This window comes from Ascaphus truei, chromosome 4 (assembly GCF_040206685.1).
Source record: "Ascaphus truei isolate aAscTru1 chromosome 4, aAscTru1.hap1, whole genome shotgun sequence".
Taxonomy (NCBI): domain Eukaryota; kingdom Metazoa; phylum Chordata; class Amphibia; order Anura; family Ascaphidae; genus Ascaphus; species Ascaphus truei.
The window spans coordinates 310,554,599-310,580,754 of NC_134486.1; the positions used below are offsets into that span (position 1 = coordinate 310,554,599).

The 26,156-nt window shown below is 39.1% G+C and overlaps 1 protein-coding gene across 3 annotated transcripts in view; it reads left to right on the forward strand.

Annotated features, from left to right (window-relative positions):
* The window catches only part of RNGTT (RNA guanylyltransferase and 5'-phosphatase), a 416,958-nt gene that overhangs the window by 235,247 nt on the left and 155,555 nt on the right, over nucleotides 1-26,156 (forward strand). For 2 of the 3 annotated variants that reach the window (XM_075597840.1, XM_075597838.1), the window contains exon 12: nucleotides 15,534-15,602. The exons of the other annotated variant lie outside the window; for it this stretch is intronic. In XM_075597840.1, coding sequence (XP_075453955.1) covers nucleotides 15,534-15,602 — 69 coding nt within the window. The remainder of the gene's footprint in view (nucleotides 1-15,533; nucleotides 15,603-26,156) is intronic. 3 annotated transcript variants of the gene reach the window in all.

Below are 26,156 nucleotides of genomic sequence, written 5' to 3' on the forward strand. Positions count from 1 at the left end.
CAACCCAGATATTTGGTGTTCATTATATCTTGTCATAAGCTACCGTGACAATTATGTTGTAGTCTATGGAAGGACACAGTATATGGCAGTACCAAATATTTAAAAAATATATATATAGCATCTCATCTGAGACAGATGGTGTACTGGCATTCCCCAGGAGGGACTTATGTTTTGAAGAGGTCGTTATAAGGCCCAGTCGGTCTGCCTTCTTTGCTATGGTTGTGCCTCGGGGTTGGTACTGGGTGTCACTCAGACCTGATGGTAATTGTATTCTCCCTAAACATCTGGCAGCTGGCTTAAAAGAAATATAAAGTTATGTCAACCCCATCCAGACTTACTCTCCTGTTTGGCAACCTAGCGTTCCTGCCGGGATGTCAGTGTTTTGAAACCTGGAGACAGAAAGGGATCCTATAGACGGGATAACTATTAGAAAAAGCCAAGCTGATGTCTTTTGAGGAATTAACTTGAAATAAGGTCTATCCCCCAACTGAGATGTTAAAATATATGCAGATTCGTCAAATTTCTCGGCAGGGTTTTTATGGGGAGGAAGTCCCCGGTAGTACACGATTCGAAGATCTTTGCAAAACAAAAAAAAATATATCAAAACGGTCTGATCTCATCTCTCTACCAGGGGTTAACCTCTCAAAACGATAGCTCGGTCCATAAATATATGGTTCAGTGGGCTCTGGACTTCCAGACTGAAAAGTAACAAGAGAGGACTGGGAAGGTATTTGGGACAATGCAATAAAAAAACCTCTATATGTACAGTAACGATAGAAACAAAGGGTGAACTGCGCTCTAATAATCATGAATATGTGCTTTATAGTGAATATTCATTGATATATAATTATAATATAAACCTGTTACTTTAAGTGTGAGGATATGCTGCTGGATTCGTGGAATGGCTCCACAGACAAAGGCTAGAGAGATAACGACAAAAGAAACAGCGCAAAAAACCTCATAGTGTAGTATGTAAAAAATTATATTGTGATAAAACAGGTGAGTATTGCACGTACATCAGTTTAAAATTTACTAGCAGTACATGTATATGGACATGTTACCAATCAGCAACAGATGGTGGGTAACGGTCACAGGATGGTGTCCCTTCTCCTCTCACGTCTCCCTTGGGAAGTCTCTGCACCGCTCAGACCGCCTTGATGGAGGGCAGCAGCCCCACGGCGTGGACACTGCAACCTGATGGAATTCGGCTGTCCCACGGCGTATTCACGGCAGCTATTGCGGGGAAGCAGGCTCTCTCTCACTGGCTTTCAGGCGTCTGTCTGTATGCACGGCATCCACTTTGAGACGTGAGAGGAGAAGGGACTCCATCCGGTGACCGTTATCCACCATCTGTTGCTGATTGGTAACATGTCCATATACATGTACTGCTAGTAAATTTTAAACTGATGTACCTGTTTTATCACAATATAATTTTTTACATCTGTACAGTAACGAAGCAGAATATTTATAAAATTTTGCTGTGTTGGTATTACACCCCCAAGAGGTTAAAGCAAATGTTCCCGGACTCTACTGATAGATGCTGCAGGGGTTGTGGGCAGATAGGGTATCTAACGCATATTTGGTGGTTCTGTCCAGTTATGGAAACATATTGGAGGATAGTTTTGAAACTGATAGAAGATGTGACGGGATTAAGATGCCGTTATACCCAGTGTTAATTATTCTGGCTAGACCCATGGAAGATGTGAACCACTATACAGTTAAATTGATTATGCATATCTTAACGGCGGCTAGATGCGCTGTAGCAGGAGGGTGGAAAAATACACTTCCGCCCTCCATAAGGGATCATCAGAAGGGTTAATGATGTCCAACTAATGGAGAGACTCACCTTATTTCTGAACCACACCACAAGAAAGTTTGATAGAGTATGGGATGTGGGATAAGGATATGATTGTAATAGAAAGGTGGATTTGGGAGTGAGGAAAATTATGTGGTTTATAAAATGTTGTATGTGATGTAATGTGACTGTTGATGACTCTAAGAATTTTGTTACAAAATGGTTGTTCTCCCCCCCCCCCATTTTTTTTCTTTCCGTACCCCTCCTCATTTATATTTGAAAAATCTAAATAAAAATAAGTAAAAATAAAAAAAATACAGAGACTTTAGATGAAGATTGTATAGACACTTCAAAGCATGAATTTATGGATACTTATATTTGTTTGACCCTCTTTATACAAGTCAATCAGAGACATATTTAGAATGCCGCTGCCATTAGTTTACTAGCAAGAAGTGCACCGTTAAAGGTGAACCCACTATGTACGCCTGGGATCTGCCATTGCATATTTGTTTTTGGCAAACCCCTTGGAGACACCTATAGGGAACCCACTTTTGGGAATCCCTGCTCTAAATTGATTCTTATCGTTCTGATGTTGCAATCTTGAAATGTCTTGTCTGGGGAAAAGTTGACTGCCTATTCTCTCCTGCAAATAATAGGTATAAGGATTTGTTTATTCATGTCATTATTTTTTGGCATGTAACATGGAATTCGATAAAAAAAAATGAGTGTACGCAGCACTCATAAGCAGCTATGACACCAAGGTCAAACAGAAAGCAGTTTAATACAAAGAGAGAATACATGTGATTAAGAAAAACATGCTAACGGTATTGTCAGAAGGCAACTACTTCAATTAAGAATCAGATTAAATAATTGGATAAATAAACAAGTATGTATATTTATGATGTTTCAATATTGCATTTAACCCAAAACACTTTTTTCCCCAAGAGTTAAATATCTCACGATTTATTTTATGTTGGCTTCATACTGTTATAGTTCATGGTATTTATGTTTTACTGGCAGATGTCTTTAAAAAAGCACATTTATAATTGTATTGTGTATGGATCCTATGGTATCTGCGCTTAGCAGCTCCTGTGAGTATAGGGATTAAGAAACATCAGTTTTGAATTGCTCTGAGCATACAAGTCTTCTGTGCAGCAAAGATGGACCCCGATTAATGATATAACGTGATCTGACAGAATGATAGCCGAGTATAAAGAGCATAGACCATAGGGATTCTGCTGCCAGGAGCTATATCATTATTCTTGAACTGAATGGTAACTGCACGATACTAGGACCAGTAACTAGAGAGACAAATATACTGCTCTGAAAATCTGCAAAAAAAATAAATGGCAAAATGCAGTTAAAGCAACAGATCAAGTATTACGGGAAACGATTGCACCTTATCAAAAGAATATGTACTGTAAATAACTATAAAGAATATCTCTCTTTAAATTTCACGGCAAAATCTTGCTTGTTCTCTAGGATGGGCGATCTTCATGTCTGTTTCAGCCGATTAGTAAGTGTCTTCGTAAAAATCTTGTAAGTGATTGGAAGTAGACTAATTTGTCTGTAGTTATTGAGATCTTTTCTTATCTCCTTTCTTATGGATGAGGATAATTATGGCATAGTATGTAAAGAGTTCTCTACCTCGTCCCCAGCTTCTTTCAAGATTTCAGTTGTAATTCCATCTCCCCCGGGGGCAATCAGTGCAGTCTTTTATTGTTGATCCAGCATCTTTAAAGTGCAATGATTTGCTTCTACCCAATCATAAGTCATTGCTCAGTGTAATTTAAGCTTTTGTTATCTTCGATAGTCTTGAGCATATCACAGTTACATTTTCTTACATCTTCAGTTACGCGTTTTTGAATCATCCTGCATAGTTCCATATTCAATTCTTGTTCTTGAATGTTAGGATTGCTTCCTTTCTTGTCATCTCCTCAGTAATTGCTTTGTCTCATCAGATATTTTCTTATCCTGGTTTTTGTTAGCGATTCCTCCAGGTTTTTTTCTGCGCTTTTAACTATAGTCTTTAGAAGTTTTTCATAATTGTTTGTGTCCCCATGCATTTCAAGCAAGCTGAAGCGATTTTTCAGCTCTAGTTGAAATGCTGTACTGTTATTTTTGAGGATATTGATGTTGATTGTTTCATCTTTTTTTAAATCAGTTTTCTTCTTTCCATCTTCACATTCAAATATAATTTACAGCTAACCAGTGATCACTCCTAGTGTCAAAACGGTTAAGGATTGTGCAGTCTTCTGTCGCGTGTTTCTTGTTAGTTAGGATATAGTCAATTTCATTCTTGATTCCATTGGGTCCTTTCGAAGTCCATTTTATATTTTGATTCTTCTTAAAGATTTTATTCATGATGTAGAAGTTTTCACATTCTGCAAATTCTACCAGCCTATCTCCATATTCATTATTTTGCCTTAACCATACTCACCAACTGATGCTTTGTCTTTTTGCTGGGCCGCAATCTTTGCATTGAAATCTCCCATAAGGATCTTGAGGTGACAATTTCCTTTGTTAGGTTGGTTGATTATATAATTACAACCAGACACAAATAATGTTATGGCGAGTAAAAAAGGGACAAAACCCCTCAACCATACAGTATGCAGCAAATACATATAGTTACATAGTTACATAGTAGATGAGGTTGAAAAAAAGACATAGGTCCATCAAGTTCAACCTATGCTAAATTTAGACAACAGATACTTTATCCTATATCTATACTTACTTATTGATCCAGAGGAAGACAAACAAAAAACCCCATGAAGGGGGCAAATTAATTCCTTCCTGACTCTAAGAATTGGCAATCGGATTAATCCCTGGATCAACATCCTTCCCATTTATACTTCTTTGGTATATCCCTGTATACCTTTCCCATCTAAAAAGATGTCCAACCTTTTTTTGAACAAATCTATTGTATCTGCCATCACAGTCTCCATGGATAATGAATTCCACATTTTAACTGCCCTTACTGTAAAGAACCCTTTCCTTTGTTGCTGATGAAATTTCCTTTCCTCCAACCTTAATGGATGGCCCGAGTCCTTAGTACTGCCCGTGGGATGAATAGTTCTTTTGAAAGCTCCTTGTATTGTCCCCGAATATATTTGTATATAGTTATTTATCCCCTCTTAGACGCCTCTTTTCTAATGTAAATAAGTCTAATTTAGCTAGCCTCTCCTCATAAGTTAGATTGTCCATCCCCTTTATTAATTTGGTGGCTCTTCTCTGCACTCTCTCTAGTTCCATAATGTCTTTTCTTAGGATTGGTGCCCAACATTGTACTCCATATTCAAGGTGTGGTCTTACTAGTGCTGTGTAAAGGGGCATAATTATGTTTACTTCCCTTCCATCCATTGCCCGTTTGATGCAAGATAAGATCTTGTTTGCCTTTGCAGCTACTGCATGACATTTGGCACTATTGCTAAGCCTGCAGTCTACAAGCACTCCTAAATAATTCTCCATCAAGGTTTCCCCCAATATATCTCCATTTAATTTGTAAGTCGCCTTTTTATTCTTGTATCCAAATGCATAACCTTACATTTATCTGTATTAAACCTCATTTGCCATTTACCTGCCCAGGTTTCCAGTCTCTCCAAGTCCTTCTAAAGAGAAATTACATCCTGCTCTGATTCTATTACCTTACACAATATAGTATCATCAGCAAAGATGGAGACTTTGCTCTCGATCCCAACCTCAAGGTCATTAATAAACAAGTTAAAAAGCAGGGGTCCCAGTACCGATCCCTGAGGTACTCCACTCATGACTTTAGCCCAACCTGATTAAGTTCCATTTATGACAACCCTCTGTTGTCTGTCCTTTAACCAGTTTTCAATCCAGGTGCATATATTATTACTGAGTCCAATTTTCTTTATTTTGTACACCAACCTCTTGTGTGAAACCGTATCAAAAGCCTTTGAAAAATCTAAGTAGACCACATCAACTGCATTACTCTGGTCTAAATTCCTACTTACCTCCTCAAAGAAACAAATAAGGTTAGTTTGGCAAGATCTATCCTTCATAAATCCATGCTGACTATTACTAATAATTTTCCATTAAGTATTCCTGAATGTTATCCTGTATTACTACTTCAAGTAGTTTCCCTACTATTGAAGTCAGGCTTACAGGTCTGTAATTTCCCGGTTGTGATCTAGCTCCCTTTTTAAATATAGGCACCACATCTGCTTTACGCCAATCTTGTGGTACTGAGCCTGTGGAAATGGAGTCCTTGAATATTAAACATAATGGTTTGGCTATTACTGAGCTTAACTCCTTGAGAACTCTGGGATGTATGCCATCGGGGCCAGGTGCCTTATTAACTTTAATGTTTTCAAGTCGCTTATGAACTTCTTCCTCAGTTAACCAATTGTTCATTAATATGGAGGTTGTGGCTTCCTCCTGCGGCACTACTATTGAACTTGATTCTTCCCTGGTAAACACAGAGGCAAAGAATTTGTTTAATACCTCAGCTTTTTCCTTATCTCCAATAATCTGCTGACCCATCTCACACTGAAAGGGTCCTATATTTTCTTTTCTCATTTTTTTGTTATTAAGGTACTTAAAGAACTATTTAGGGTTGGCCTTACTTTCTATTGCAATCCTTTTTTCATTATCCATTTTTGCTAATTTGATTGCCCTTTTGCAATTTTTGTTACATTCCTTATAATTCTGATACGATGTCTCCATCCCTTCTGACTTAAAGAATCTAACCGCCTTCCTCTTCTTGTCCATTTCCTCCCCTACCTGTTTATTTAGCCACATTGGTTTTGACTTATTTCTTTTATACTTATTACCCAAGGGTATACACTGATAAAACAAAACAAAAAACAGCGCACAACGCTCATAGTGAAGAATGAACAATTTATAGTTTAAAAATGATTCAAGGTTCTGCGTAAATCAGAATAGATTGGGTTACGCATTTAACTGTAACAGTGACAGTTGTTACCACTCAGACACCTGGATACTGGAAAGCTGCGACGGGTCGCCCGATTCAGGAACTCTATGCTCAGATGGCCTGCCGGGTTCTTATTTGCTGTACTTTACAGACGGGGGTTCCTTCGGTAACATCCACACCGTCAGAATGTAAAAGTCCAGAGCTCCGTTAGAGTCAGCAGTGACTGTTGTGCTGGCAGTCACGTGGGGCAGCGTCTCCTCTCTCCCTCGCGGTAGCGCACTGAACGCTGGCGGGTAGTGATGACGTCACCGTATCGGTGACTGGTGTGCTGGCAATCACGTGGGACAGCGTCTCCTCTCTCCTCTTTCCCTTGTGCAGCGCACTGAACGCCGGCGAGTAGTAATGACGTATTGTACCTATTGTACAATATTGTACCTATATCGATCTGTCATTTTTATTAGTACATTAGTACTTTGTAAGCTCTTTCTGGCTATCCCCTGGCTGACGCCGATACGGTGACGTCATCACTACCCGCCAGCGTTCAGTGCGCTACCGCGAGGGAGAGAGGAGACGCTGTCCCACGTGACTGCCAGCACAACAGTCACTGCTGACTTTAACGGAGCTCTGGACTTTTACATTCTGACGATGTGGATGTTACTGAAGGAACCTCCGTCTGTAAAGTACAGCAAATAAGAACACGGCAGGCCATCTGAGCATAGAGTTCCTGAATCGGGCGACCCGTCGCAGCTTTCCAGTGTATCCAGGTGTCTGAATGGTAACAACTGTCACTGTTACAGTTAAATGCTTAACCCATCATTCTAAATGATTTGAATCATTTTTAAACTATAAATTGTTCATTCTTACTTCACTATGAGCGTTGTGCGCTGTTTTTTGTTTTGTTTTGTCTAGATCCTGAGTTTTGGACCACCCTTAACGCAGCAGCAGGCGCTCTCTATATTTAATTGGTATCACAGTTATATTTCACTCACTTGGGTATTTTAGTGGATATTTCACTAATTATTTATATCACATTTGTTGGTCCATTATAGTTGCGCACTTGTATTGTTTTGTATTTTGTATACACTGATAAGTGTGCTTTTCTAACAATGTTTTAAAGACTGCCCATTTATCTTCTACATTTTTCCCTGCAAAAACATCATCCCATTGTATTACTACTAGATTAGACCTCAGTTTATTAAAATCTGCCATTCTAAAGTTTAAGGTCTTTGTTGAACCCAAGTAATCTGTTTTTTGATAATTTATTTCAAATGAGACCATGTTATGATCACTGTTACCCAAATGTTCCAGGACTTGAATATTTGTTATTACTTCTACATTGTTTGATATGACCAAATCCAGTATTGCCCCTCTCCTGGTTGGTTCCTCAATTTGGTTCATATAATTGTCTTTAAGCACCCCCAAAAACCTGTTTCCTTTTGTTGTAACGCTAATCTCATTGCTCCAGTCTGCCTGGATAATTAAAATCCCCCATTATGCAAACATGACCCAGTTTTTATGCCTTTTCCATTTGCAAAAGTATTTTAGCTTCCTCAATCTCACAGATATTTGGTGGTTTATAGCATATTCCCACAAACATTTTCTTAATACTTTTACCTCCACTGCTAATTTCTATCCACAAAGTCTCTACATTTTCATCATTCCCTTCATAAACATCATCCCTTATAATAGGTTTTAGATCTGGTTTAACATATAGACATACTCCACCTCCCCTTCTATTTGTTCGATCCTTCCGAAAAAGGGAATAACCCTCTAAATTAACTGTCCAGTCATGAGTTTCATCCCACCATGTTTCAGTAATGCCTATGATATCATACTGCTCCCTTGCAGCTATTAATTCAAGCTCCACCATTTTATCTGTCAGGCTTCTTGCATTAGCAAGCATGCATTTAAGTTTTTTTTCAGCCTGTACTATTATCTTATCTGCTCCTTCCTTTCTGCGCCCACTTGGTTTAGTCTTTTGAAGTTTTCTAGTATTATCTGTATTTACTATGGGTGTCTCACTGCTTGTCAAACTCGCACTTGCCCCCATTCTACCTCCATACCACCTTGTATCCTCCTCTATTCCATTTAGTTCATTATCTGTTTCATTCCCCTCCCCCCTCCATCCTAGTTTAAAATCTCCTCCAACCTTTTTAGCATTCTCCCCCCTAGCACAGAAGATCCATCTTCATTGAGGTGCAATCCATCCCTAGAATATAGATGGCACCTCTTAGAAAAAGATTCACAGTGCTCTAAAAACCCAAACCCCTCCTTCCTGCACCACTTTCTTAGCCATGCATTAACCTGCCTGATCTCTGACTGTCTCCCTGCGGTAGCGCATGGCACCTGTAGTATTTCAGAAAATACTACCTTGGAGGTCCTTGCCTTAAGCTTTTAGCCTAGATCCCTGTAATCATTTTTTAGGACCCCCCATCTTTCTCTAACTTTGTCATTGGTGCCAATGTGTACCAAGACCGCCGGGTCAATCCCAGCTCCCCCCCCCCAACAATCTGTCTACCCGATCCGCAATGTGCCAAACCCGAGCACCCGGGAGACAACAAACTGTTCGGTTAATGCGGTCACGGCAACAGATTGCCCTATCTACCTTCCTAATAATGGAGTCCCCTACCACCACAATCTTTCTTTGTATCTGAGCATCTGTGCTGGAGGAACTATTCCCCTGGCTGCTAGAGGAATTAGTCTCCCCCAGCCTGGACATTTCTGCCCGACATTCCCAATATCTTCACTCAACATGGCAAATCTATTGGGATGTGTCAGCTCAGAAATGACCTGCCTCTCCCTATTGCCCCTGCTTCCCCTTCTAACTGTCACCCAGCTACCTACCTGTTCCTCACTAATGGCAACCAAGCTACCTACCTGCTCCTCACTAATAGCGCCACCATCTGCACCACTGGTCGAAGCAAGGGCCTGCTCAGTGAGCTCTAATTCCCTTTCAAGATTGCCAATGTCCCTCAATATTGCAAGTTGCCTCTTCAGATCATCAATCTCTGATTCTAAAGAGACCACCCGCTCACACCTCTCACAGCGGTATGCTCCTTGGAACAGCTGCTCCAAGTGCACATACATGTGGCAAGATGTGCATTGAGTGGCATTTTCAATCCTGCTCATTCTAGCAACTATGATGTTTAGAAGTGCTAACAGTAAACTGTACTTCAATATACTATACCCTGTTTAACCACTTCCTTGTTCAAACTGCTTCTGTTTCTAACTGCACACACTTTAAACAACCAGCACTTCAATTCAACCACACGGATCAGTCAGTACACGCAAATACAAATACTACTTGTGAGCACATTCACATGTCTGATTGGTCTGCAACCCCGCCGTTCGCCATTCTCTATCAACCACCACGGATGATAGTAGAGCACTAATCTACACATTATAGCAAATGTATATCTACCAGGTATAGTAAAACTCCAACAGCCACAATTGAATGCATAACCTTTTTTAGAAGATATCTCACAAAAACCTCAGGTTACCAAAACGCATTTATATGTAGTGTGCAATTCACACTGTCTCCAATTAACACTACCTTTGACAAGAGGGAATTGTATACAAAAAGGTTTTTACTGTGTCTTAGCACCAACACAGTTTGAAATCCAACCTTGGACACATTGCTGAAATATCCATCTTTGTAGTACAGAGGGGTCATATACTAACTTTTCTGCAATAGTCCAATAACTGGTCACATCTGTTTTTATTTTATATTATTAGCGTGTATGTATTATGCGGCTTGATTAAGCTTAATCAAGATATAGGGTTTAATGTATGATAGACCCCTATTATAGGAGCTATCTATTTGTACTTATTTTAGTATATTGTAAATAAATGTTATTTGTTTGAATTTTTATTACTGCTTATTCTGTTATTCTGTGGGAAACTTGGTACACCATCACTGCTTCTAGACATCAGTAATTTATTCATGCGCCAGGATGTTTTTTCCTTTCCTTCCATGATAATACATATTTACTTATTCTTCTAAATACAATATCTTCAAAATAACTTAAGAACATCTAATCTTTTTGCAGCAGGAGTGAATGGTATGGATATATATTTTTTAATAATATTAAGTCTATGGGATAGCACATTAGCCTCTGAATAAAATGTGCAAAGTATGGATCATGAAAGTTTTCAGGTTTTGACTAATTGCATAGAAATGCAGCTTAAACAGTAGTTATTTTATTTTGTAAATAAGAAACGCACGTTAAAGTAACTAATCTGTTGCATTCTATGGTGGTGTTAAGAAAAAACATTGATTGCATTGACTACGTCACTGTTGTAATTTACCATTGTAACAAATATGGTATTTCTTTAGACACCAGTGTAAATGATGTTGAGAACCATTTTACTTTTTATAATAATTTGAGTGTAAGAGGCCATGCACTTGGAATTCCCTGTTTTTATTATGGCTGTTACCACAAACACTGTGTTACTCCTTCGTGCAGCCTCTCACAAAGACTATGCTTATCATCCCCTTTTGGAGCTGCACTCCCTCTGACCTCCTGTGGCGTCAGATCTCTCTCCAAACTGGCACGACTAATGTTCGATATCTGCATTGCATTGATCACTTCGATGCTCATCAGCGCTGCAGGTATAATTCATCTATTCCATTTGATATCATTGCTGCAGAGAACAAATTGTCAACGTAGTTCTAGAATGCACATATTTCGTGTGTAGTACCCAAGACAAAACCAGGACTTGTCAAATCCACACCTATTTATAGCGGAGACTTGAACATTAATAATGAATAACAATTGATTTTCTGAGTACCTGTTTTGTTTCCGCTGGATGTTTGCTAAATTATTACCTGACGTATAATATTGTATACCATTTGTGCTTTTATTTTCTACACTGTGCTTCCTACACCTGTTTAATATGGAGTGTATGAGGCTTAAAGATATGCAGAGCATCCATCACTCTAGTAGGTGTGTAAAGTTCTTATTATACAAACTGTTCTTAAGCATGGGCCTGCGAGGGCTTGCTTATCATTAACCTTTGATATTTTAATTGCAGTTGTGATTGAAATTCAGCACAACAGCATTTAAACTCCATGGTTCATCTGCGAATGGATGCTTTCTCTAGAACAGTGAGCCTCCCTTTTCGCAGCACTGAACAGCAGGCTGGGATTGTGTACCCTGCAGTGAAGAACATTGGCGATGTGGAAATAGTAATCATTGAGGGAGATTGAAATTGGTGCTGACAGGATTGCAGCATTATTATTACCATTTAAATGTGATTTGCAGTTTTTTGGGGACACTTGGTAAATCTTGTATCCCTTTTTGGAAACTGGAAAAAAAATCAGTAAATTTGTGGTGTTAATAAGGCTTAAAGTTAAATATTAATGTAAAATAACTGCAGCAAAAATGTATATATAGTCTCTAAAAAACTTGGGTACTTGGAAAACAGGTATTTCAGCATAAGTGAAATAAAACAGCAGCAGATGGAATACAAGTATTCCTAAAGCTATTATGAAGTAGAAATATGAGTAGCAAAAAGCCTGATAGAACGTCAATGTCTGCTCCTTGTAACCGTGGACAAACCAGATTATGTCCCTGTGCACTCCGCACATAACAGCCGGGTTGTAAGGTGTATGAGCCTGGGACTTGTGTAGGAATTACTGATTTTTACAGCACTCTTAGACACTGCGACATAAAGCCCTTACTTCTATTTTCCCAACTAGAAATTTGTCTCATCCTGAAATTAGATACAGGAAGCAGAATGGTATTATCCGTTAACGTTTGGCTAACTTACTCTCATGGAAAGTCAGAGCAGGTTTTTTATTATCAAATTGGAGTCAAAATGGTTCATGAAAAGGGTTATAAATAAAATATGTGCTGAAAGAAAATACGAGCAAGGCAGTGCAGCCACCCCCAGTTACCTACTACTAGACAACGTGCATCAATAACAGGCATGGAATATGGGATCTTTTGCCAGTATCAGAAGGTTTGTTGAGAATGAAATTATAACCATTGATACTGGAGTAATTCTGGATATTCAATGGAAGGAGTGTGCCATAGTGTCACTGATGTACAGATCTCCACAAGCTTGCAGGAAATATCATATTTCCATATTCCTACTCTGCAAGCCCACATGTCATGCATACTTCTGGACTCTCGCTGCTGCTGCTGCTGCTGCATTCATTATCCTGGGTGACTGACAGATCCAGCATTTTATTTCTGTTATGTACTCCATAGTGACTTCGCAAACCACATCACATTAATAGCTTTGCTTTTTGTTGTTTTGAGCGAGCCCCAGTGCTGGGAAGGGTGCTTGTTCTTGTTCTCCATGTCACTTAAGTTCTAAGCACCATTTATTTGGATGGAACTCTGAGCTTGCCCACCATGGAAATGCGGCTTTACAGTATATTGAATAGGGGCCAGAGTTATTTCTCACAATGACCAGCTATATCATGCCCTAGTGCTCGCATGTTCATAACTTTGAAATTGATACATGAAAAGTTTTTTCGAAAAGTTTTTGATGTCCCTTATTTTTAGTTTTCTCTGACTATATCTAAAAAAGGAAATCAACATATTTTTTAATGCAAAGGTGCTTTTATATTGTATGCTAAAGAATCTCGTAAATTTACTTCCCAGTTGTATTTGATATACTGTATTGATCAGCATTTCAGATGTAATGACAAGGAAGAAGGAGCTAAGATTTTGATGTCACCAACCTTTAACCGTTCATTTCCTAAAGCTATTTTGACCACATAAAGCATAATTATGACAAGCTCAAAAATAAATGTGTGTGTGTATACAATGCCACATATTAACCTTTCTTGCCCGGCTCTGAAGGAGTTTACTTGAAGTTGAACTATATACATGGCAATACTGACTCCTGTCTATTCAGGGTGCTGGGTCGGTGCTGATAGAGTAAGGATGGGCGCCAGAAACTTTTTATAGTACAAAAAGAGCTTTATTCACATCCGTTTATAAGGCTCACCATGTAAAGGACATATTTCACGTTGGTCATATTAACTGGTGTCAAATCATAAAATTACTCTGTGGTTCTTCCCCTTGTAGCTCTAGAGGTACTTATGCTTATTTCCCATCGACTTGGCTTGTGCATAGCAAAAATAGTGCCCCATTTCAAGTGGGCCCCTGTCGACAATACATTCTGCTTTTTGGGATCAGTATCCCCTTACTGTGTACTACATAGTTCGCCCATGCCTATTGGATCAGGAGTTTACTGGAGTTTAATTAAGTACCTTCCAGTGGAGGTGATCCAATTATGCTCCAGAGCTGCTACTCTGAGAACTCCTACTAAGCACTTGCTTACTCCTCTTGCCGAATAACAACAATCTTGGGCCATTACTATAGGCTCCAACTAAATAGGGCACATTCTCTAACTTAAAACAATAAACAGGGACAGGACACTCTTCAAATACATATCTGCACACTTAAACATATTTACAGGACTCACTGTGAGGCCCTATTGCAGAACTCTGAGGGAACCTGCTTCTAGAACGTTGGGTGGAGCAATGTATACTCTACTGTCTACCTATGGTGACATCACTGGTCACAAGACATCCTACATCACAAGGTGAGATGGGGCACTACCAAAGTGATCCCACATGGTTAGCCCATTAAGGCTGTTAATCCTTTACACTAATTAGTAGTCCCCAGAGGGGGGCTACATAAATAAATGTAACAATCAAAATTGGCTTTCTTAGACAAATGTAACCATACTAAAAGCAAAGATTCCAGAGCCCTCTAAAAATTAATTAAGAACCGTATTTGTAGGGACCTTTGAATGAGAAGTATGGGCTCTAGTTGTGCAAAGCTCCTGTTGAACACACACAGGCAGAAGGGATGGGGAAATATAACACCTCCCAAGTGTCAGCTCAACATGTTTACAAATGAACTTAAAATTAGTTAAATAATACTTCCAGGTATCATATTTTGATAAAAAGCATCAATCGCCCAAATGAAATCCCTTAAACCTTTCAATGCCATTAGTACACTTGGGTCCTATAAGGGATTGGAAGTTTAAAGACATGGGTCCTGTTCCGTATACTCAAGCTGTCTGCACCTTGCTCTGGAAAGATTTAAGATCTATTGATTTGAATGATGCGAATATCTTCTTGAGCAAGGTGACTATGACTTGAGAACATAATTGAATAGGAACCTTTGTTTAGACTGTTTATTTCTCCTTCATTAGCCTTCAATTTATTCAAGAATAAGTGTTCTGTCTCAACCAGCATTCAGAAGGGGGAGTAGGGGGGAGTTGTGCTTGTATTAGTTTCATGGCCATTAGGAAACATCCTTTGCTTTACCTCCAAAGTGCAGAACTGGATTAATCTGCTGAAGTTTGCACATGGAAATCTACAATGAGAGCATCTGTTTGATTAATGGCAGCAGGATAACTTGAGCAGCTGCATTGCATGTCACATAATTTCTGTTAACCAACTGGATTAATTGTAAGAGTCAATGAAACTGATTTCAAGAAAAGCCAAGAATCTTGGCCCGTGGATTGCCAATCGCACAACCTCTCTAATTATATTTACAAAGTGGTCTGTTGCCATAATACATCCTCCGGTGCTAGAAGACACTGTACCTTACTGCCCAATCGTCAATGAGCTGTAAGGTGTCTTCCGGGGCCAGGGGATGTCTTATAGCAGAAGATTACATGGGTCATCATATCTGAATTATTGTAATATTCCAAAAGGTTTGTATGCATCTTGTGTATAGTGATTACAATCAATCAGTTGCCCACTATACTGTAATTGCCATCTACCAGCTCTTGTAAACTTGTGAAGAAATGCTTTTTGTTAGGCTTGTGGAAGTAACTCTTGTGTTTGTTTCGCACTTTCTGTTGCAGCTGCTTGAAGGAAATTTCGCCAGAGAGGTCAGTCATGAAGTGGATGGACTCATTTTTCAACCGATAGGAGTAAGTTGAGCTCTTGTCTGTCAGGCTTAGAAATAAAATACCTACACTCAACTCCCATCTATTTTTAATTCTGCCCAGCAACTAGAAATAGTTAACTGCTTAGATTTGAATGATATAATCTTGGTATCTTAATAATAATAGTAATACGTGAATAATAATGAAAGAAATGATACCTTATTTGAAGTTTCATACCATTTACCCGTTCATTCATACAAATTTGCTATTTGTCGGAAAAAGTTTAGTGCTTTAGTGAGCCGTTTTATTTTGATAATTGTGAAAACGATCAGATTTCTTCTCATCAACTCATGATGTTAAAGCAGCTGTCATCAGCGCTGCATCTGTCAGGAATGTGTCCAATAAGGCAGCTGTATGGAAAAGATAATTATTGATTGTATTTTGATCCTACGGTGCATTGTGCCTTCAATCTCTTGGTGGTTACTAATGGTAGTTCAGTAAAGCTATTAAGGATTTGCAGATTTGGGATGCTTTCACTGTACACTACACAGGACCAAGACTTCAGAGATAATCCTTGTCACCTTATCACTATAGACCTTTTCCTCTCCACTTTCGTGAAAATGGATGATTCTATTGCACTGCTGATCTCTTACATATAAAACAAAAGAGAGACCTCCTTCAATCACGCAAGGATCTCCTTTATAGAAAAAAAAGATGTTTGTATTTGGAATTGCAAATGAAATATCTTGGCTAGCTCAAAACCCATACCCACAGTATTATATACTGTATTTATATACGCAGTATTGCCAACTGTAGTGCTACTGGGAAAGTGATATACGACGGTAAACCACGAAGCCCCCAATGCATATTCCATATGACATATTTAATTTATTTGAAATTAAGTATCTTTGCATTTAGACTACTTCCTATTTCAGCCACTATGGAATAGAAAAGACTATTGCACATAGCCTTGTGCATTCTGATGAGCGCCCAGGAAGCAGTTCAGTCTACAACTGCCATGTTGACCTTAGGTCACTAAATACTTTGAACTCCTGTATTGGGACTGACAAGGGAAAAGAAATTAAAAAAAAAAAAATCACAGAAGAACTTTACAGTAAGTAGTAGCAAGGGGTACATTTGTTAAAGGTAACATTTCCCCTCTGTCTTGTGACTTTTGCAACCATGAATGAAGCTGTACATCTGCATAACAAAATGTAACCAACAGAGACAGACGTTGGACGTGCAGCAAAAAAAGTTGCATTTAAGAATGAAAAACTGGAACTGCTGACACAATCTCATTAATTGCCATGTTATTAGCCTGTCTTCTTCATCTTTGAAGATTGATAAAATAAAGGGGTAATGTAAACTCTTTACTTTTTCACAAAACAAATAACATTGCTCATGAATGCCTGCAGCTGTTTTTGTTATTTTAGGGAGGTTTATACTATATTTTGCTGCTGTTCACAATTTTGTATGTTTCAAAGCAGATTATTTTAATTACAGTCTTAACTCCAATTATCGCCTGCGTCTTCACTTCTTCTCTTTGTTCAATAGACTTTAATTCCATTCAAGTTCTAAATTTATCTATTTTGTGCCGATCGTAATTGACATATAATATTTCACTCTATCAGCAAAAATAAAAGCATAATCCTGTATGAACTGGGTAAAGTTTAATATCTGCTCAGTTTAAACCCTTCAGTGCTGGCAAATCCTCCAACACATGTTAAAATAGCATTCCAGCATTATACCTTTTATGACAATAAAAGATTTCCTTTGTTAACATATTAAGTACTGTAGCAATCGGTGTTGTACCAATCAAAAATACATTTAGTTCTTGCATTTAGTTTTTACATATTTAGACCAATTTCCTTTTCTGCGATATCGAGCCGTGTAATAGAGCACACCATACAGGATATAAAAATAGTATTAATCTACACCCTAAACAGGGGTTGTTAACCTCATTGGTTTCTCTGTAACCACCTTAGCAGTCACTAGAGTCTTTGTTATAACAAAAAAACCTGAGCCCTTATTATGAATTATGCTTTGAGAATTAAAGTACATTATGCTCAATTAATGTAATACCACTGGTCAGCTTGGCAAAGGGTTATGTTGTCGGGCGTATAAAGACAACCGGTTTGCCGTGCCTAATAGAACATTGACTTCAGAATGTTACGTTCTTGATTGTGCTAGTAACGGCAACCTCCGAGCACTGTGACGGATATTCAGTATGACTTACCTGTCATTTCAATTTTTACGTTGGTATCTGTGATTATCATATGTCCTGAAATGCTGGAAGTTATGTCAGAGAGGACTTAGTCATGGTTTGTATTTCATACAGAATTGAAGAGGATCCTGCAGGTTGTGTAAGTCAGATCCTTGTCATAATTGAGTTCTAGTTGTATTAGTTTTATTGTCCTAAACATATCAAGGTCAGTAGTACAAGGAGAGTTGCATCAATTGCATATATGCTTCTATTTGGATGTTCATATTTATGTGGCAGTGCTTCTCTTGGAGTGGTGTGTAATTATGTTTGAGGTGATTAGCTTGTACAACACATCTGTCTAGCTTATAAAACCAAGAAAGAATCCATGGGTGGAGGAGGTGTTCTGGCTAGCTGATGTATATTGACAGCCACGTCAGGTTGTTGTTACTGGATCTAATAGCTGCGTAATAGTTCTTCTGTCCTGTGCCAGAGAATCTGGGTTACTGCACCTTGATGCTATGTGATGCCATGGACATCTGCAAAGCCCTCTGGCACACCATCTGGTCTTTATCCAGACTAACAACTGTCCTTCAGTTTATTTATTTCCTTTAACTAGTTCACATTGTCCATGCCCTAATGAAATCCTGCAAAATGAGCAACTGCTGTGTTTCATCCCATTTATTTTGTTATAGCACTTGTTCCCTGGATGTGCTTGAAACACTGCATTAAAGGCCTTTGGGCCTTATAAGGTTTATGCTTGTATTGAAACCTATTTCAATCAGGGTTAATTCACTGTAGACCATACTTGTAAAAAGGTCAAATAATCTTAGTAGGAGAAGCTCCAATGAATATAACAGAAGGTGATAGAAGGAATGTATCCCATCTGTTCTACCGTATGGAAATGTCATGGTGTTTCTATCTATGTTCGTGAAAGCATTGGGGTTCAGGGCAGTCCTGCTTAGGATTAAAGTGCACAAAGGACATTTGCAACTTTTAACATGTGAAACGGGTTCTTTAGAAGTTACAGTAGTTTATAAGGAAGCCAAATACACAGATAAGTTGTTTGAAAAGCTTTTAATTATACCTGCATTGTGGCCCTTTAATTAGGCATGACATCAATCTAACATTTAGTTAAAAATATGTTCATTCACATAAGGGGCAGCTCCACCTAAAGCTTGCAGCATGTGTTTGATATACAGTAGCTGGTAGACAAGCCTAAGTATTTAAAAAAAAATGTTTTATATGTGTAATGATTCCATGGTAAGCAAAAGGTTTTACTGTTCTTGAATCGGTATCTAATATCCTATAGTGATGAGACTGTCTGTTCTCCAAACTAGAGATGGATTGTTGGTTTCCTTTTATTAATTGTTTGAATCCTTCTCAATAAGCCGATTACAGTGACAAGTTCAAAAATATTTAGTTTTTGCCTGCCGCGTGGACTGTCCCTTTAAGTGACTTTTATTGGAAGTGTGAATGCTTTGAAATGTATGGCTTCCAGCTAGTAGACGCATACATTTAAATAAAATGTAAAAAAAAAACTAGCTCGTGCTTTTCCTGACATCGGTGTGCTGGACGAGAACCCTAATTCAGCAGGTTTGCATATCACTTGAACAGCATAATCCCCAGATAATTTAACGCCACACAGAAGCCACTAAGGACATTGAGTTCCCTATAAATATTTGCATGCTAACTTTGGTTAAATATGGTTATAAACACTTGATCATTCCAAGTCACTAATATTCACTGAAATAGGTGACTTACTTTCATATTAACTTGTGTGCTGATGTGTGTTTAACTTTGCTACAAAAATAATATATCCACAGCTTTCTCTTACTGTCCAAAATAAACGTTTTCCTGCCCTACTTTTCTATTTAACCAACTCTACACCGGTATCTTATTAATGAGGACTCCTTGGGTATTTCTACTTCCTTTTACTCTCTGCATCTCTGCTGTTTTGACACTAACCTCTCTTGGTTGCATTCCCTCTGGACTCTTCTCTTATAATTCTAATTTTGACCCATATTTTGCTTCACAAGGCTGTAAGATATCTTTCAGTGCAGTGATATGTCTTGCATCCCATTTACTTGTAAACATGGTCCTTTATTAAAGCACACAGACTTCTCAGAGGAATCAAAAAGAAATCCTTAATGTGTGTGCAACCATAAAGAAGTCCATCAATAACGCCAAAATTCATGCATTACATAATGCAAAAGAAAAATCACAATCCGGATAGGATTGCCAGGTATCCGGTTTTGAACCGGTCAGCCCTGTATTTTGCCCCTGCGTCCAGTAAAAATGAAAGGTAATACCGGACATGTATGTGTCCGGTATTACCTCTCTCCGGACGCACAGTGGCTGAGGGCACCCGGTGGCAGGTCACAGCACGTTCTGCCGGTAACGGCTCTACCCTGCTGCAGACTTCTTCCTCACTGTCCCACGTGGGACACAGTGAGGGAGAAGCCTGCAGCGGGGGAGAGCTGGGACGGCAGCAAGTGCTGTGACCTGCCGCCGGGTGCCCCGCTAGCCACCACCTCACCCCCACCCCCCCAGTCACCCCCCCCCCCCGTACCAACACCCCTGCCGCAGAAACACCCCTCCCTCGCAGCCACCGGCCCTCCCGCAGAAACGCTCCCCCCTTCGCAGCCACCGGCCCCCGTGCAGCAATGCCCCCATCCCCGCAGCCAATGGCTCACCGCCTCCCCGCAGCCACCAACCCACCCTAAGCCACCGGTCCACCCCCTATCCCGCAGCCACCAGGCCTGACCTAAGACCATCCCCAAGGTAAGTCTGATTTTTATGTATTGGGGGTGTATTTTTTATATGTATTAGGGGGGTTGGGGTATTTTTTTTAATATGTATTGGGGGGGGGGGGTTGGGGTGTATTTTTTATATGTACTGGGGGTGGGGTTATATTGTTTATGTATTGGGGTTGGGGTATATTTTTTTATATGTATTGGGGTGGTTGGGGTATATTTTTATATGTAGTGGGTGGGGGTTGGGTATATTTTTATATGTAGTGGGTGGGGGTTGGGATATATTTTTATATGTAGTGGGTGGGGGTATATTTTTATATATAGTGGGGGGGGGTTGGGTATATTTTTTAAATATATGTATTGGGGGGTGGGGGCAATTTGTATATGTATTGGGGTCATGTGGGGGTATTTTGTATATGTATTTTTTTCTTACATATTTTAGCGTTGTGTCCAGTATTTTTGGACAAGCCACCTGCCACCCTAAATCTGGAGCAAGACAAAGCAATATAATCAATGTGCAAATGCATATACATGGAATACTAAAATGCTGATGGAATCTAATATCGGTGACAGGAGGCAACAAAACCCGGGCACAGCAATAATCAAACCACAGAAAGATAAGGGGATGGTACACCGACTAATCCTAAACACAGCACAAATCAGAGCACAGGACATATTTAATATTATTAATGCTAATGCATATGGTGCATCAGTAATTGGAGTTGGGTGTGGAGATCCTGCTGAGTCCTCCCGCAAGGTAACTGCTAGAGCGAGGAAAAAATAGGAAAATATGATGTCCCAAAAGTACAGATGTCCCGACACAATTGTAGTAAAGGAGAATATAAATACGAACGGTCCATGAGGGCCACTCACGTACAATAATACTGAAAAGGATCTCAAGCTGGGAACAACACATCAGAGTCTCCACATGATTGTGGGCGCGTGTAAGTATAAGCACAGCCATGACAGGAAGCCTCATTATCGGATTTGATGCCCACACATCCTTTGTCCTTTATTGGCATTCCGGTTCCTTCAGTGACACCTTCACTTTAATGAGATTCTCAACAGATTCCCGAGAACCTACATTTAAGTTGGAATACTTTATAAATTTCTATTCCCTGCTCGTGTTCCTAAAAAATTATAAAATCAGAGTTGCTTTGTGAGGAAACAAGATCCAAACAGGAACTGGAGCACAGCCTCACCAAAGCAACGTGGGTCACCAGGAATAATGTCAGAGATTTTTTGGATTAAAAGCACATAAGGACAAAGTCCTGACAAGCACTCTGACATGTTTCGCGCACAGGTCACTTTATCAAAGGGGATTGCACTTCTCGGAGTGACGGCGGCCGCGCGGTAACCGGTTCCCCTCCTGCTGCTGCTGTGGTACCGGTCTCCGGGATCCCCCGAGTTAGGCAGCGTTCTGACACAGGGTCCTGGATTGCTGAAGCTGTCGGAGTTTCACCTCGGTCTGTGAGTAGCATACTACAACGTAATTGTGCTGAATGGGATCAGCCAGTTGTTAGTTAAGCCACAGTATACTCTTCTTTATAGAGACAGTTTGCTACACACATACTTTTATTTGTATTCTATACTAGTGGCCTGCACTCTCCTGTTTTCATACACAGGTGAAGACCTTATTCCAATCTATCCATCCTTTCCACAGCGTCTCCAGTTATTCACCTTTTAACCCTTTCTTTTTTGGAGCACCGGATCGATGCGCTTTTATTAGTTCATCACCTTCTATTATTGCTTTGTGAGGAAGATGTTTGTATAATTAGCAAAGTTTGATTTGTTTGCAACGTTTTCGCCACTGCAGTTATGCATGTTTTGAAGAAAATAAGTAAAGATCAGAAGGTAATGATGAGTTGGGAAACGAGCTGTGAGAAGACGCAGAGCTAAGCCGTGATACGGCATATCACACAGTGATCACTCAGCGATCATTCATTAACTGTCCTTCTATTTAATAACCTATATCAGCGCTTAGTAGATCCTGGCAGATATAGTGGGATACATTAGAGGTGCTGTATTGCACGATAGTATACTGAACATTTTTGTTTAATGTTGATTACTTTATTGCTAGTCATTTTTTGCATGGAATTCATCTAGTTACTAAATGAAGCGCACAATATAGGGGCATCTCTTAAAGTGGCAGGACCATCCAGCAAGTGCAGTACAAAAAGAAATAAAACGCACAGAACATTGAAGTACTCGTAAAAATATACAACGTCCACTTTTTTTGGTTTTGGGTTTTCCAATCATGATTAGAAATGCTGAACAAACACGTATTCCTTAAGCTTCATCCTATTGACTTCTATTGGGAAAATTGCAGCCATCTTGGTTTCAATCAAAAGTCTCATTTTAAAGAACGATATCTCTGGATTGCAACATCATAAAAATAAAAGGAAAGTATGACATTAAAAAGCAAAAGGAGCTCTGTTAAATTGCTGCTTTAACAACAACAAAAATAAGTACCTCAGACGGCACCATTAGGCAGCACCTGAGGCGGAAAGTGAAGTCTTTGAAGTAGTTTAGCTTTGTTGCTATCCCTTTCCAAAGTCTTAAGTAAAATGTCAGTTCCTCTCTCGGATCAAGCTGTGGTCACAGATGCATGCACTTTCAAGCTGCATTACTGTCATAGTGCTCAACCCTAAGCTACTATTTTTGTACGTGCACTCAATGGGTCTTGCAAAGCCTTCAAGACCACCTCTTGGATTGTAAACTCAACCGAGCAATGACCTACTGGTTTACTGTGTTATCAGGTGTAAATTGATGTTAATCTGCTCTTTGCTTGCTATTGTCTTGCACCCTGTTGTACTGCTCTTTGGAACATGTAAATGCCTTGTTAGGTCAAAAGGGCTTTTAAAATAATTATCTTTTATAGTAAGCCTTCGATGTTATGATAGGACTTAGGATAGTTCACATTATTTGTGTTTGTGTTTTTTCATGTTTTATGCAGTGCGCTTGGATTTTACAATGTGCTGAATGGGGAGTGGTACTTTAATTATGAAACAATGGGTATCTGGTTGGTGTAGGCACCCCATTAACCCTTTGAGTGCCGGTGGAACCGTCATTGAGCATGACATAGCCACTACATCACGGGACCCCTGGAGGGCAAGACCCAATGACGTAGTGACTACGTCTAGGGGAACTCAAAGGGTTAATAATAAAAAGTTTGAGTGCCATTTTTATTCTTTTTTACCGCGTAAAGACATTTGAATTAACATTTTCTAAAGTAACTTGTTGGTAAAGTGTCTTTATAATGGTGTAGTTGCTGAAATTAGTGTAAATAGAAAATTCTTTCTGTGACAATCAACCTTTGTAAATCTTTACTGCACACAGAGGTACCTTGTTATGTAGTGGTACTCGGGGGAGATAATCATCTGTTCATTACATGAGTATGTTACCTTTTACCAATATTATACAAAAAAGGGGAGCGCAGATAAAGAACTGTGTTAGATAAAATCCACTTTAATATAGGATAACAATTAAAAACTTACATATAGTAATATTACGTACATGGCACGCTTCCCCCACACCATTGACGGAAGAAAAGACTAGACTGGACCCAGGGTTTGTCTTCCAGGACAGCTCCAACCGTAACACCGATCGGTCGCCAACCGGACAGCAGCTGGAGCAAACTGTCCCAACATGCACCGCAAGCCACAAATCAAGCGAGAGTGACTGCCTAGCTAGAGCAACGTTCTCGCAAGTCACAGGGGGGAGGGACCACAGCCGTGTCCTGACGTGATTTCACATCGTCCTACGCAAGGACAGAAGATCCCTCTGCGCATTTCGTGTTACGCTTCTTCAGGAGCTGTGTCAAGTATACTGGGTACTGCCCTTTATATACAGACAGAATTGATGCGATTGGCCCAGACATATCAACTAAAAATTCGAACACCGGACAGTTATTCTCACATAAACAAATACAATTAATAACACATTTTTAGACATATCGACATAAAAAGTAGTTAAAATATTTAAAAAAAACTTTAAAACATTGATAAAACTACATACCCATAAAATAACCAAATATAATACGATCTCACTTACAAAATCAATTACTCCTAATTAATTATCCACCAAATGCCTATTATTACTCACCACTTGGTATGGAGCTCAAATTGTGGAATATATTAAAATCATCCTATGGACCAATACTAGTTTATCACACAAATATTGCGAAAAAATGGGTAACGGGATAAAAGAAGAAAAATATTATCTTCTGTCACATAGTGTTTGGATCTATACTTTAAAACTATATGCATTTTTAAATTAATCTCATGATTAATAAAATGAATTAAACAGGGGGACTCCATAGACTTATGTCCCTCAACTTAAAACTATATATTCAATGTATTCTATTTCTCCAGATCTCAAAAGACCCAATAGCTTATGGCCATCTTTACAGTGTATCCCAATTAGTATTAATATGAACAGTACTAGACCCCCCAATCTTGAATCTACTTGAAAAAGGATGGAGCTCTACTTGCTCACTTAATCCCATTGGGTTTTACGTATAGATCCAGTACTGTTCTCTCTGCAGGAGTTTGAGGTCTCTATCTCCCATAGCATCTCTAATTACTTCCTACAAACCTCTAAAATGTAGACCCTCCGCTGATCCTCCATGATGGTCAAGGAAATGTTGGGCCAAATTATGTATCTTTTGTTCCTTTTTCCAAAAGACGTCTTGCATTCTTTATGCCTTTTACCAATATACTGCAATATAAACTAAGTCTGATAGGTGATAAATAAGTGACCGTTTCTGTGCATAAATGATTATTTAGAGAACACTAGTAGGACATGAATTATAAACCAAACTCATTGTGTGAAAGTGTATGCATGGTACAGTTTAAGCAATTCATTGTGGAGAGAAATAGAGGACTATATCTTAATATTGAGGTTTATGCCTCCCTTCATAACTTCCAAGTAGGTTGAGACATTTTGCTATTTTGGAAATTTAAAATCTTTTAAACATATCTTAAATCAATTTAAAAAAAAAAAACCAGGACTCGTTAGAAGTTCAAAAGTAGGTGTGTCACTGCACTACTTATTGTTATAATATTGTGAGTACACAATAGTTAAGAACTGTATCACATTCTGTACTTGTACAGTAAAGAAAAAGTCTGAAAAGTGTGCAGTCTCATTTGACCATATGTAATAATCTATTTGTTATTAAAGGGAGACGTGAAAGGAAATACTGTATGTATTTTTATACTTGTCAATGAGAGAGGATTGTAGCAGAATTTATAAATATGATAATGCCTTCCTGTTTGTACCATTTTCTACAAAAACAGACAGCTGCATAAGAAAATCAACCCACATGTTGTATACAGCTAGTGATATTCAGGGAAATCCATCATGCATAGTGAAAAGCACTCCCACCCAAAGACACATGAAGAAGCATGTTTGGATTATGTTGGGTGTTTGGAAGCCAGAGTAGGCTAGCGGGTTAGTTTCGCATTGTGGAATATATTTGCAAAGCGGTGCTAAGCCAGAGGCACCACCTATTTTGTACAGAGATTTTTAAATGTGAAATGCTGCTTTGTATTACATGTGAAGAGTTTGAAAAGCATTGGGCTACAGTGTAGCCTCCCACAGCAGTGAAAGGCTTAAGCGTAGTTAAGCCATTTATTTTACTGC